The following is a 13,189-nucleotide window of genomic DNA, read 5'->3' as shown; positions in this document are numbered from 1 at the left end:
CATTCCAGATTTATTGCAACACAAGGTCATCCCAACAGTAACCTTTTGGCTCTCCTGTCCCTGTAGAGGGATGTGGCCCATGCTTTAGAACATATGTCAGCTCTCAAGAGGTCCCTATAGCAAGTGCTGAGAGAAGAGCCTTCCTTCTGCCCACCTGCCCAAGCTAAGGAGCCATGACTCATCCATACACTTCACCATGAACACACTCTTCCTTCAAAGTGCCTGAGGACTGGGGCCTGCATGCCCTACCCAGGCTGGTCCTTCTATGAACGCTTCCTTTAAGATCTAAACCATCAAAAAATAACATGTGCTTGAGTGAGGAAGCACAGCAAGATGAATAAGCTTTCAAAATTGAATGCACCAGTGGAGATTTCTTTGGACATATTCCCTGTAGCAGTGCACAAGCAGTGCTTGCCCAGATATAACACACAGCCCCTACTTCCAGACTGCTGTGGTGGACAAGGCTTCACAAAACAAGTATCATTTCCTTGTGCTGTCCTCAGAGCAGCCTGGGAAGAAGCCTGAGTCACTCTGCTGCTCTCCTCCCCCTTCCTTTTCCCTGTCTTTCTGCTAACTCAGATTTCTTTGGTGGAACAAGTGTGTTTCTTTTCTCCAACTGAAAATCAAAAACTAATGACAACTGGAGGAGCAAAAAACACATCACAACAATTTCTAACCTGCCTTGAGTATTATTTACATGTTATAGCAGAATAATAGTCATAGGTCTCTCCAATCTTTTGAACAAAATAGATCAATAGCAATTATTTAACAGCAATTATCTGAAGTCAGGCTCTAACTACAGAAATTAACTAACAGCAACCATTTATTGTCTTCCCTGGAGCCATAGTTCCCAACACTATTTGAGGATGTTATATATCAGTTTGTTTAGCACCTACAAATATTTGTCAAAGTAGACACGTAACTTAGGCCCTCTGGCACACAGAAAGAACTGCAAAGTTCTTCCCTGTGCATCCAGACGTTACTTTAGCATTTATTATGCACATATCACATACTCTTCTCTAAGAGGTGGCCCATGTAATTCAGAGTTCAATTTGACCAGATCTGTCACAAAAAAACAGGTTAGGAGTCTTTTTGCCAGAATAGTTTTCAAAGTTTAAACTAATGTCCTTATTTGTTGTTTTTATATGACTACCATAAAACATTTCCTTTAAATCAAAAGTCTTTATTCAGTTTAACACAGAATACACCTTATTCTCTCAATATTCTCACACTTCTCAAACGAGAAAGCAAACTCTGCCATTAGAGTAAATCCACTGCCCCCAAACCTACAATACTAGGAAAAGAGTGCAATGCAGTTCTCTTTAAAATGTATTTAGCAAATAACGTTCACTTTGTATTTTCACCACTTACAAGCAGCTACACCATGGACTGATTTTATGGGACACCTCTACAGTGCCCCTAACGCATTAAATTTTACAGTATACACAGTCTCATAGGATGACACTGACCGCACAAGCCAGGTCACGCAGGGGTCACACATAGAGCACCTCTTAGCAATGCTGTCTTTTATACCTGAGACATGTGGGGCATCTTTGTAGAGCTTTGGCCTAACTGGAAAAATCTCCCATGCATATAAATTACACAATTTAAGGACTTAACCAGTTATTATTTTGCAGGGACACTGAACAGATGCTGGCATTCCACTCTCAGGAACAAACCTTGTTAACTACCTCAAAAATACTACAGTTTATCCAATTAAGCACAGTAGTTGCTTTTCATTTACACTATTTCACAATGTTTCTGGTATTTTTTTTATGGTCAGTATCAGAGTAAAGAAACATCAGGGTAACCTTTTAAGACATCTAAGGAAAGCATGACAGAAAATATTAGTCCTCCTAAATAGTGACCACAGAAATGCATTAGTTTGCAATAATGCATTTTCACTGTATTTTTCATTTGAGATTTGAGATATTTAAATGTCCGCTACAGAACAGCTTTTTTCCTCAGAATATACTTGGTTTCCATTTATTACTAATTAAAACTTGAAAAACCTTCTGCATCATCCTGCAACATGACAAATGTCTTCCTGACAGATAGATCCTATCAATGAACCCCAAAGCTACCAAGTCCTACTGGCGAGGAACCAAGAAACAGAAAGCAGAGCAACTAAAAAGTCTGGCACAAGCATCCTCACTAAATGATTATACAGTAAAAATCTTTAAATAAACATGAAGTTTATAATGATTTTATTTTTTTAATCACATACTAAAGCCGATTTGAAATGCTGGTTCCACTACCAGGTTTTAGAAAGGAGTGCACAGTTCTTCTATGCCTGCCAATGTTGGGATTTTACTACACGGACCTAAGGCAAGGTTAAGTGAGCCAAGCACGTTATTTTTTCTGGAAAGAATTCAACAGACTCTTCCAAAAAAGGCAACCATCAGTGTTTCAACACCTGCCTTGAACATTAACTACTTACTCTTCAGAACAAACCAAAACCATCTCTTTCTAACTTACTTAGGATTAAGCCAGACCATTAAAACCCAATAATGTTTTAAATATTTGGGAATATAACAATTTTTATCTGAGCACTCATTACACAGCCGACTAGGTGATTAAGAAACTGCTGCCACATACACTTTTATCTCCCCACTTCATCTCCTTCAGTGGTTACTTTCAGAGGCTGCAGAATGGAAAACATGCTCCGGCTCTATTTCTTCCTGTTGTGAGGACATTAAAAGCAACTACACCAGAAACATCCTCTGCTGCCGAGTTCACCTACATGCCTGCACATTTCTGAGGTTGAATGAGGAAACTTCCAAGCCTGACGTGTGAAAACAGTTTGCAAGACCAAAAGATACTGGCCATGGCCACTAACCACAGCAAGGACTGTGGTTCAAAGGGCTCTTCTGCAGTCAGAGGAAATGAGGATCAAGTACAGTATTTTGAAAATTTGCAACCACAACCTGAGTGTTCTATCAGAGAACAAAACATGTTTAGGAACATATTTTGATTACACACACTACTACCCTGATGACCATTGGGGCAAATAGGGACTGTAATTTTCTTTGCACTGTACAGAGGCAAGGGAACATACCCCTCATGCTGGGGTGGGGTGGGGGAGCCCTTAAATATCCCTTAAGAAAACTTCCCAGTCTTACAAAAACTGCCCTTGCAAGGCTGCCATGGTAGTTCAGGACATCAGCTACCTAGCAGAAGTGGCAAGTGGCGTAAGTTACTATTCCCCAAAGGAACAACTCTCAGAACCCACCCTGAGTCAAATATATACACTGATGAGTGTGAACATTGCGCACACTCAAAATAGCATCTTCTGTTTCTTATTTTACCTATTTCCTCCTCTCCTTTTAAATGTTTATTGCCTTTTTCTTCTTCTTTGAACCTGATCCAGGAGGGATATTTACTTTGTTTGCTTTGTGACATTTTAAGTATTTAATGTAGTTATAACTCACAACTCCCAAGTAGGAAGCCAGTTCATATTTTAGCCTTGAGAGAGGTGGGCACCTTTGGGAGACGACTCAATACAAAGTGAAGTGTCCACAGTTAGACAGCATGAACCGATCCCTCCCCTCGCAGCAGCAGCAGCTACCCACCAAGGCCCCTCCAGCACAAGTGACCAGCAAAGCCACCTGTAAAAGCCAAGGCTGAGGCAAATATACCAGCAGAAGAAAAGCAGCAACCTTCATGTTTTTATGTGAGCTATACAGTATCAGACCTGTGGCAGAACATATAGGAAAGGACTAAATCTGCTCAGAATAAAACTAAAGAACTTGAGCCAACTTTCAGACAGCCCATGTGGGATTCAGACTCAGCTGGTGTTTTTTGATAATGGTACTTTGATGTGCTTTGGTCTCCTTACAGAGAAAAAATAAAGCCATGGATGAAGAAATATCAGGTATTTGGAAACTCAGAAATATATCCTTTGCTGTTCATAAATCCACATACAACATATAGTAATCACCAAGAGAATAATTCTCTTCGGTAAATGACTAAGAAAGATGCTGCTTTTGAAATGACATGCAACATTTGTGAATCACCTATCAGTTTTGCATAGTCCTTAGCAGCCACAGAGGTGCAATGCTTTCACGCAGCAGTAAAATTTTTCATTTTCAGTTTAGCATTCTCAAGGCCACTTACAGTCATCACAAAATTCTACTTCCAATTTTCACATTTTTGAAAAAAAAACCCCACGTACAAGAAGCAGCATATTATTAATTGTATCTTAGGTTTTAATTCTGCTTCCTAGAGTTGGTGAGTTCACCAACTACCAAATATCCTGACAGGAATTAAGACTGCTCAACACTTTCTCGGGATGAAAGCAGAACCTCGTGGGAACAGAGTCTTGCACATCTTTACCAATCTAGAAAGAAGATCCTGGGTTTTCCTATCAAGCTGAAACTGTGTCAAAGCAAGTGCAACTTTCAAAACCACCACGGAACAGTAGAATGATAAAAAGGAAACAAAAAAAATCTGTGTAAAAGGGAAATCTGTTCCCAAAGTTTAGGGCTCAGCAGAGGTTTATTAATCGTGCATAGGTAACGGTCCACTCATCTCACATTAAACAACATCTTAATAGACTCAACATAACACTCATTTGATCTGAACAAAATAAGGTAGCAGAAGCTTTTCCAGGGATTCTGTTTCAAGTTAGATTCAATTTAGTCAAAGAAGAGAAGGGGAGAATTAAAGCATATCTATGCAACTGCAGCTATAGTTTCCACTGGAATCAATGACTCAGTAACACAACCTGTTGTGAATTATTATCTCCACATCACTAACACCAGCAGCCTGCCAAAACCTGCTGCCTGCTTCTGTAAACTTCCACTAGCTAAACCCCCTGTTTACCGAAGCAAGCAAAGAAAGGAAGGAGCTGTGACCATATAGAAGAGAAAAGACCATTGCAGGTGCTTGTTCCAGGCCTTTCAGCCTCCTGCAAGACGGATCTGAGAACCTCAACCACTAAATGCCAGAATGTTGTTTCTTTCCTTACTCTGCAGCCTGATTTAACTTAAAGCCCAAGTCTTCCTAACTATCAGCCTCTTTTGCTCTGAAAGTGATGGGTCTGGGCTGCTAGAGGGACTGTGAGAAGGAGCAGCACCCAGGATCAGTCAGTGGCAGCAACGGGAAGGGCTGCATGAGATCCAAGAGACACATCGTCCAGGTCTGGCCCATCCACACTCAAGACAAAGTTGTGGTTGTAACAGTAACCCTGTTACTTCAAGAAGTTACTTCAACTGGAAGCTGAAAGAAATGCCAAGCAATAAAGCCTGACTTTGGAAAGATGGCTTAAATCACCTGGGACAGGAGATGATCTATATATGAACTATGTGATGCTCTTCACAAACCAGGCTCCAAACAGTACAGGACTTGAAAGTCTCATGAAAGGAGAAACTAAGGCACACAAGACCTGCCTTGCTTCCTCCGAAATTTACTGGCAAGTTGGTATTTTTGAAATATCTCTGCCCAAAACAAAGTGCTTACGGTGAAAGCAGAGGACACCTATGCATCACAAAATTTCCCTAATCTTGGGACGTCACGCTGCCACATATAGGTGTTTTTTTACCATACGCTGCGTATTTGCTTCATGTGCTGTATCTTGCTTTCTAAGCCAGAAATATCACTTCTCCTCTGTAACGCCTTTATGAAGCAAGCTTTGAATGAAAAAAAAAAAAGAACAAGCCCCACCCCCACCCCCTAACCCCCACCCCCTAGATATTTAAAGATGCCTTACTAGGGTTATTATCATCTTAAATTCCTTTCTACTGAACGCAGACAATGTATCACTTTCAAACATGTATTTACCACCCTGTCATTTCGTATCATCCCTACTTCTGACAAAATCCTTCCACTCTATTGCCAAGAACACAAGGACAACTACTGTAGCCTGAGGTCCCCCAATATTTCTGGGAGTAAACTAGTTATATAGCCTTTAGAAAAGCAGGATTTTGCAGGGGGTTGAATCAGGCCACAAGACAATATCTCCAGGGAAATTTACTATTGTGAAAAGCATAATAAGAGTTACTGTTTACCAAACACTGCTTTTAATTAGACACTTGATGCTATTTTCACATTCTTTCAAAAGGCAAGGAAATGGTGTGGGGAGGGGAAGGAGAACTATGAACTCTGCCAAGTGGAAAAGGGCAACTACAGGATTATTTCCAGCTCCTAAGCAGAAGAACGATGAAGATTTACAAAAAAAACCAAAACCAGGATTCTATAGAAATGTAAAAGTCCTGTAAAAATTCTCTTCACACTGTACACAACAATGAAAATCTACTGCTTTTACTTTGAATAGTGAAAGGTTGTTATTTATATCAAATTTATCACTAGTCATGCATTTCCTACCCTTCCTCACTCTTCTCCTAGCAGAGCACTCTGTTCACATCTGGGTCTGTTTAACCAGTGATTGGAAATTTAGCCTCCTGATTTCCCGTTAAATACTAGGCACAGGAAAACAAATAGCACTTGTTTTTCAGTGCGTTTTGTCAGTCATCCAAAATCTAGTGCAAACCATAGAACAGCCTGTGGTTTGGTGGCAGAGACCCAAAATATGTGAACCATATTTTCATGAAGTGAAAGGAATAAACCAACTATTGGCTGAAGTAACAAGAACATGACTTTTTTTCTTCTTAGAAATACAGAAATGACTAATAATTAAACTTTTCATTCTTCTTTAAAGCTTTCCTTTATTTCCAAATCTCAATCCAAAACCATGTGATCTGGTGCTGTATTTATCATTCCTGCTGTTGCTTCCTCCATTGTACTAACTTAACATACACATTCAGTCCTATTAAGAGGATCTTGTGAATAAGGTAATTTGCTTGCCTAAGTGCTTTCTCATCCCTAACTCTTACTCATTCAATGGCCTGAATAACTAACTCTGAGAAAGAGCTGAAGCATCACATCTTAACCCAAATACTGTACAAAATGTCATATGTAGATATTTTGGGGGTTTGGATCTACTCTAACAGTGATTTCTGCCCAGAAATCACAAAGGATTTGGTCCCTTCTTTCATTGATTTTATTCTCACTACTTTTACTTGCCTAGTAAAGACATTCCTAAGCTATAAAAACAATTAAGAAAGCTACCAAATCTAAAGAAAAAAAATCACTTGCTGAGTAGCACCTATAAAACCCTCTTTTTGGGCAGTTCATAAAACTTAGGGGTTTCTGCCAAGACACGTTTCCAATAAACTGCTTTTGGGGAAGGAGAGAAATAATGACTTGATGGAAAGGGAGGAAATTATTTTGTTATATGAAAACTTAGAAGTGGGGTGGTGGGAGAGGTCTGGTAAGGTTTTTCTGCAAGACTGACCTGCAACAAGATCACAGGTAAAAGTATTTTCTACAGGTGTCGCCTAGCTTATGTAAAATTGCAATCTGTCGTAATCTAACCAGCCTAATCACCAGTGAAGATGACCTTCAACTTCCTCTCCCACTCCACCTTTACGATGTAATTTTGGCGTTTATTTCCTGTTGGGGCAGGGGGGAGGTATTTCTCACAGATGCAAAGTATCCCCCTTGCTGAACTAAGCAGACCTTCCCAACCATGCACTGTTCTGAGCGATGAGAGGGCTGATGGGCAAAGCCCAGGAACACCTGAACAGAAAATGCCCATTCCCAAACTATTGTATTTTTGTGACATGTAAAAAGACGTAATCAGACTAATATGACTAGATACACCAGTAATCAGAGTGGTCGTTTTCAACTGCTTAGGTCAGGCAGAGTTCACACACTAACCCGTTTCAGGTATTTTTGGATTGAAATGCCATGATACTTAGGCGTATTTATTTTTAACAACTCAAGACTTACCTTACTAAAATCACCGTACTTTCCCAGCACCACCTACTTAACCCATGAAGATATATATAACTCATGCAGAGTCTGAAAATAACCCTATCTATGCCAAATGTATTGTTAACACCACACTACATAGGCACCATATATTCACTTTTCTCTAATACACAGAGAAATTTATGTCAGGTTTTTATCAAGATGCCAGAATTTTTTCTTAAGCCTATTCACTAGTGTTCTTTCTGCTTTAAAGGTGTTTCCCCAAGTGCCACAAGAAGCAAAAAGACAATACAATAAGGCAACAGGCTAGTAAAGAACAACTCCCTTTAACACCTGGGCCCCATCTCAGATGGCTTCCTCCAAAGCACTATCACGCCATAAGCATCACCGTGCTTCCATTTAGTGCCATGTGTTGGGAAAAGTCTCCAAAACATGACACTAAAAAAAATCCTGAAGCTAACAGAACGTAACCTTCGGTTTGGTTGAGGCATGCTACTTACTTTTAATGATATTCTACTATGAAGTTTAGCCACCAGTTGGAATTTTGTGAAAATGAAACTGCGAGCTGCCTCCATGGAGATAAAGCATGTCACAAGTCACTGTGCTGAGTGAAGCTATGTGCATCACATGATAAAAATAAGTGCAAAACCACATGTATCACCAGATTTACATTTTTATACTGAAAAATATTTACCAAGAAGGTATTTTGTGCTTCCCTCTATATTATAACCATACACCCCAACACTGGATTTTCTCCCTCATTCATTTTGAACTTTTGCCTACTGGAGAATCAGGCCCAAGGCAAAAATCCAAGCTTGAACTATATGATAAGAAGTTAAACTCCAGCCCAGCTCAGTGGTACTGTATCTTCTTGGTCTTTTGGATATGTGCTGACACAAAGTTTAAATCTTGTCATCCTTTCCTTGAAATAAAGCAGTCTGGGGCAGCTTAGCTTTAGTGGAAACTCAAAAAATGAATTCACAGAGCAAACCATCTTCCTAATGAGGACACTGAGAACACACATACCCTCTGCTCCAATATAAACATCATTGAAGCTCTGTGTGCCTTAATCTCTCCACCTGTATAATGGTAGTAAGAGCACTTTACAGAGTGTTCTGATTCATTGTCTGCTTATATCCCAGAGTTATCTTCTTTGTTAGAAATAACCTTGGATTTTCTAATACAATTGATTTGTAATTTTTATTCACTTATTTATTCAAAACACACCTCCCTGTAACAGTTAAAATCCTTATTGTGATGCTTTACAGGAAAAAAATAATAGCTAGTAACAAAAAGAAATAAACAGCTAGGACCTACTACTGGTTGCATGATTCTTTAACCACAAACTCTGACCTGGTTCTAGGAGTGTTGTCTTTATCAGCAGCAAGTCCCAGAAGCCGTCATTTAAACTTTTTCACACTCCTAACCTTTCTAACTAGGGATCAATCAATGAAACAGTGCAATTCATACTTCACATATAGTATATTAATAAAATTGTGAATGAATGTATTGCATGAAAAATCTGAAGGAGAAGCTGGAAAGTCAATGATTATCCTGCATGAGGCTTCCATAGAGACAGACACAATAGTTATGACACTCCTATGGTATGCGTGACACAGATTTCTGTTTTCAGCATAGAATTCATGGGCATTAAAAAAGTTTTTTTAAACTTGAAATATTTTATGATTCAAAACACTCTGTTTTCTGGCTTGGCTATATATTTAAGGAGAATGAACAAGACAGAGTACACGAATAAGCCAAGTATTTTCAGACAAGGGCCAAGGAAGCGAGCTCTGCACTTCACAGCCCTTGGAGCTGCTATTTACACTCCTAGGCTCAATTCTCTGAACTGAATACTGAATTCTCCTGAAGGCTCTGGCAGGGAGGCAGAGAGCCTCTCTGCTGCTAGAGTAGATGCAGGATGTCCATTTGCCCCACAACTCGCCTGCAACAAGAACCCTTGCTTCTGCAAAGGGACAGGCTCCTCCAGGGCAGAGGCAGTCCAAGGGACTGCAGGCAGGCAAGCAGCTCTGCTGCAAAACTGGAGCCCCTTGAGCGTGCTGCGCTCACCCACAGGTGCTGCTAGGACTTCCCCAGCATTTCCCATGTCTTTGTGCTGCATGACTCTGTGCTCGTTTCAGAAAGCTTGTGGGGAAACAATGCATGTGTCCTTGTGGCCAGAGTGGAACTGTGGAAAAGCAATGGGTGATCACCAGAGTTTAAGCTGTTCAGCCTGTAACCTTGTGGCCTAGCATCCCAAGCTGCAGTAGCTACTGAGAAACTGGTACATGAAAAGTGGGAAGGCTGATGAGCCCTTTATAAGAGACAGAAGTTGTGGAGCGAGAGGGACTGCAGGACCTAAACTGGGAGAGGCAATGGTGGATCCATACCCTGGCATTTTTGGTTCTACCATCTCACTCTTTCAGCTCTTTACAGAAAAGAAAAATACAAACCTTAGCATGGTAAAAGGAAGAATACATAAATTATATGGCACTTGAGATCCAAAATTGTTACAGAGGGCTACCCAGGTATTTAAACACGTAGGGATGGGTCAGCATTGACAGCCAGTTGACTCCTTGCAGCAGAAAGGCGAGTTCTGTACCTGCACAGCTGACGGGAGCAGTGTAATCCCAGCGCCACAGGCATGGGCTGGGAGTGGATGGCGTGAGGCACCACAGCTTTCAGCCCTTACCATGACCAGCAGATCCTAAGAGGCTGGAGTACTGAGAGGAGGTATTTGAGTACCACCAACAGAGAGCTGAACCTGTAGCACCTACCAAGCCTCCCAGCCTCACCAGAGAGACAGCCCACCCCTTGTTGCAGCATCGCTGACGGGTTTGCTGCAGCAGTTCCTGAGGCTGCACAACTTCTGCTCTGGCACGAACTGTGAGTGCTGCTGCTCACATTTTCAAGCCTGTTTCTTTAACCAGGAGAGCTTGAAATGGTTTTCTGAAGCAAACGCTTAGCTAATTGTACAGCTTTGGCAGTCAAGGCCTTGGGCATATTCCTATTGCTCCTATGCCTTAATGCAGCCTGCGGAAACCCCACTAAGCCAAACCAAGCGAGCCCAGCACAACCACAGTCTGAACACCAGCGCAGCCTACTGAGTGGAAATGGATGGCTCCCAGCAGAGCACCTCTTCACTCCCAGCAGTGAGGCAAGGGGAGAGGGAAAAATCCCGGAGGAGGAGGAACAGGGAAGAGATAGCTGAACACAAACTAGCTGGTATGAAATGGGCGTGATGATGGAGTAGTTGTAGGAGGAGATCAAAACTAAACTGAAAGTAGGTTCAAGACTTGATTAACTGATGAAAGGTGCTGTTTTCTTTGGACAGGAGAGGAGTGAGGACTTCTATCATTCTGTTGTTCATCATCTCGTTCCTCAGTCATTTTCTGAGCAGACCTGAACTGTACTGGTTGCATTAAGGACATACACCAGGAATGGTCATCAAGGAGATAACAGTCAAGAGTCTCTAACACATCAATTGAGAAAACCCAAGACTGTGAACACCCTGGAATACAACCAAGCCTGTGTTCTTTGCACCAATCTGTAACACACTGAAGTGGAAACAGGACAGAGTCCATCAAAGTTCAAAATATCAAGGGAATTCCTACTCTTGTACCCTGATGACAGGAAAAAGAAAAACAACCCCAGAAAACTTTTGGTGTCCAGCAAGTGCTAGTACTCTTGGTGTACTTAGTGATGTCACCACCATATCAGGCCAACTGAGAGAGCAGTGTCCCTCTTCCTAGTGTGCTAATGCTACACACCGTCCATCTTCCACTCCTGCTGATGCACAGTGACACCACTGAGTCCCCATTGGGCACTGCAGGAACAGTCTTGCCTACCACTGTCGGCTGTGCTGGAGGAGCAAAATTAAACCCTATAAGGATACAACTAAAAATAATCAAGTTTATTTCTGCAATTAGAGTTGAATATAGTAAAAGCTGCAACTTTAATAAAGACAACTCATGATTAGACATGATGTCACACATTAAAAATTTAGTCCAAACAACTTGTCTGTTTCACTACAAATAGCAAACTTGAATGTCCTGGCAAACCGTAAGGACATGATTTACAAATACTAGGTAATATTTGGATCCTACATTATAAGCAGTGCTCCAGTCTTTCTGAGAAATAAAAATGACTTCATTCTGGGCTTAGCTCAGTCATTTCAATAGACCAAGCTTCATCAGAGGCATAAACCGTAATTGTACATATCGAGCTCAGTACATACAGATATTTGTTTTGGTCACAGACCACACAGCTAGTGTCCACCCATAATATTTCCCATTGCTTTGAGGATTTTTGCATTGTGGTACCATTAAACTTCTCGTCAGGACTGCCAATCTGTTATAACTTTGCACCTTTTTGAACTGGAATGGCTGCTAGTGTTAATAACTACACAATATGCAGATTCTGAAAAAGCAGTTTTGCTTTCTTTTCCTTGAATTCACATAACAAGTAATTGGGTACTTTTTCCAAACTGCTTTGCCCTACAACCTAACTGTTCCCCAGAGCACTACAGTGAAATTTGACCTCTTGTTAACTTGGGTTTTTTTAATGAATGTTTGAAAACTTTCCAAATGAATGCCATTAACTCTATGTCTTGTGTGACAAATAGCTATGATATAGAGCAGCCCAGAAGACCGTGTATACTTACAAAGAAAACTCTTCGGATTCCAGGTGCCAGCCTTTCTGTTTTTAGCTTCCAGACCAGAGGCAAAGGAGAGTTGAGAACAAACACCAGAGGCTTCTGGTGAATATGCACTGATGAAATTGGATTCAAATGTAACGTGACCTACAGAGAAACACAGAAATACATGAATACTTCCTTGGAAGTTTCAAAACTAAAAGTGGAATTTGAAACAATGAATCAAAGGTCACTTTTATATACATTACAATTTTCAGTCTTCAGACCTCTTGACTCAAGATTATAGATTAATCTACTTCCAAAAAAATCAGTCACCAGAGCACAGATAATATAAAGAATGAAATAGTTAACATTTGTGCTCTATGCTTGCAAAGCACTGCTAAAGTGTTTAAGAAAACCTTGGCAAATGCTGATGAAAAATAGCTTATGCAAAAGGTCAAACCACTAAGCTGAGAGCTGGAGAACAAGGAGATAAAAAGAGTTGCAAAGCAAACTCTGATTTCTGGTTTCTAGATGGTAGCCTACAATGCGGACTTAGAGCACAAACCTCATCTGCTGATGCTATTAGGGCTTAAATCTAATCTGAAAACCAAATAAAACTAAACAAACAAAAAACAGGAGGAACAAATCCAGAAACACAAGCGAGTGCTACACTAGTTTATGGAAGGAATTCAACAGAAATTTTATCATTGACTAGGGAAAGAAAATGCCTGTTTTCAGGGACTATAAGAATACATGGGGAAAATGATCCCAGGAAAGTGG

At 40.6% G+C, this 13,189-nt stretch overlaps 1 protein-coding gene across 3 annotated transcripts in view; it reads right to left on the bottom strand.

The window, feature by feature from the left end:
* TGFBR3 (transforming growth factor beta receptor 3) overlaps nt 1–13,189 on the bottom strand; it is a 121,442-nt gene that overhangs the window by 39,505 nt on the left and 68,748 nt on the right. For all 3 annotated transcript variants that reach the window (XM_055815232.1, XM_055815231.1, XM_055815230.1), the window contains one exon: nt 12,437–12,574. In XM_055815232.1, the coding sequence (XP_055671207.1) occupies nt 12,437–12,574 (138 nt within the window). The remainder of the gene's footprint in view (nt 1–12,436; nt 12,575–13,189) is intronic.

This window comes from Falco peregrinus, chromosome 10 (genome assembly GCF_023634155.1).
Source record: "Falco peregrinus isolate bFalPer1 chromosome 10, bFalPer1.pri, whole genome shotgun sequence".
Classification (NCBI taxonomy): Eukaryota; Metazoa; Chordata; class Aves; order Falconiformes; family Falconidae; genus Falco; species Falco peregrinus.
The sequence above is the reverse complement of the archived record's forward strand: the minus strand, read 5'-3'. Positions and strand labels throughout refer to the sequence as shown.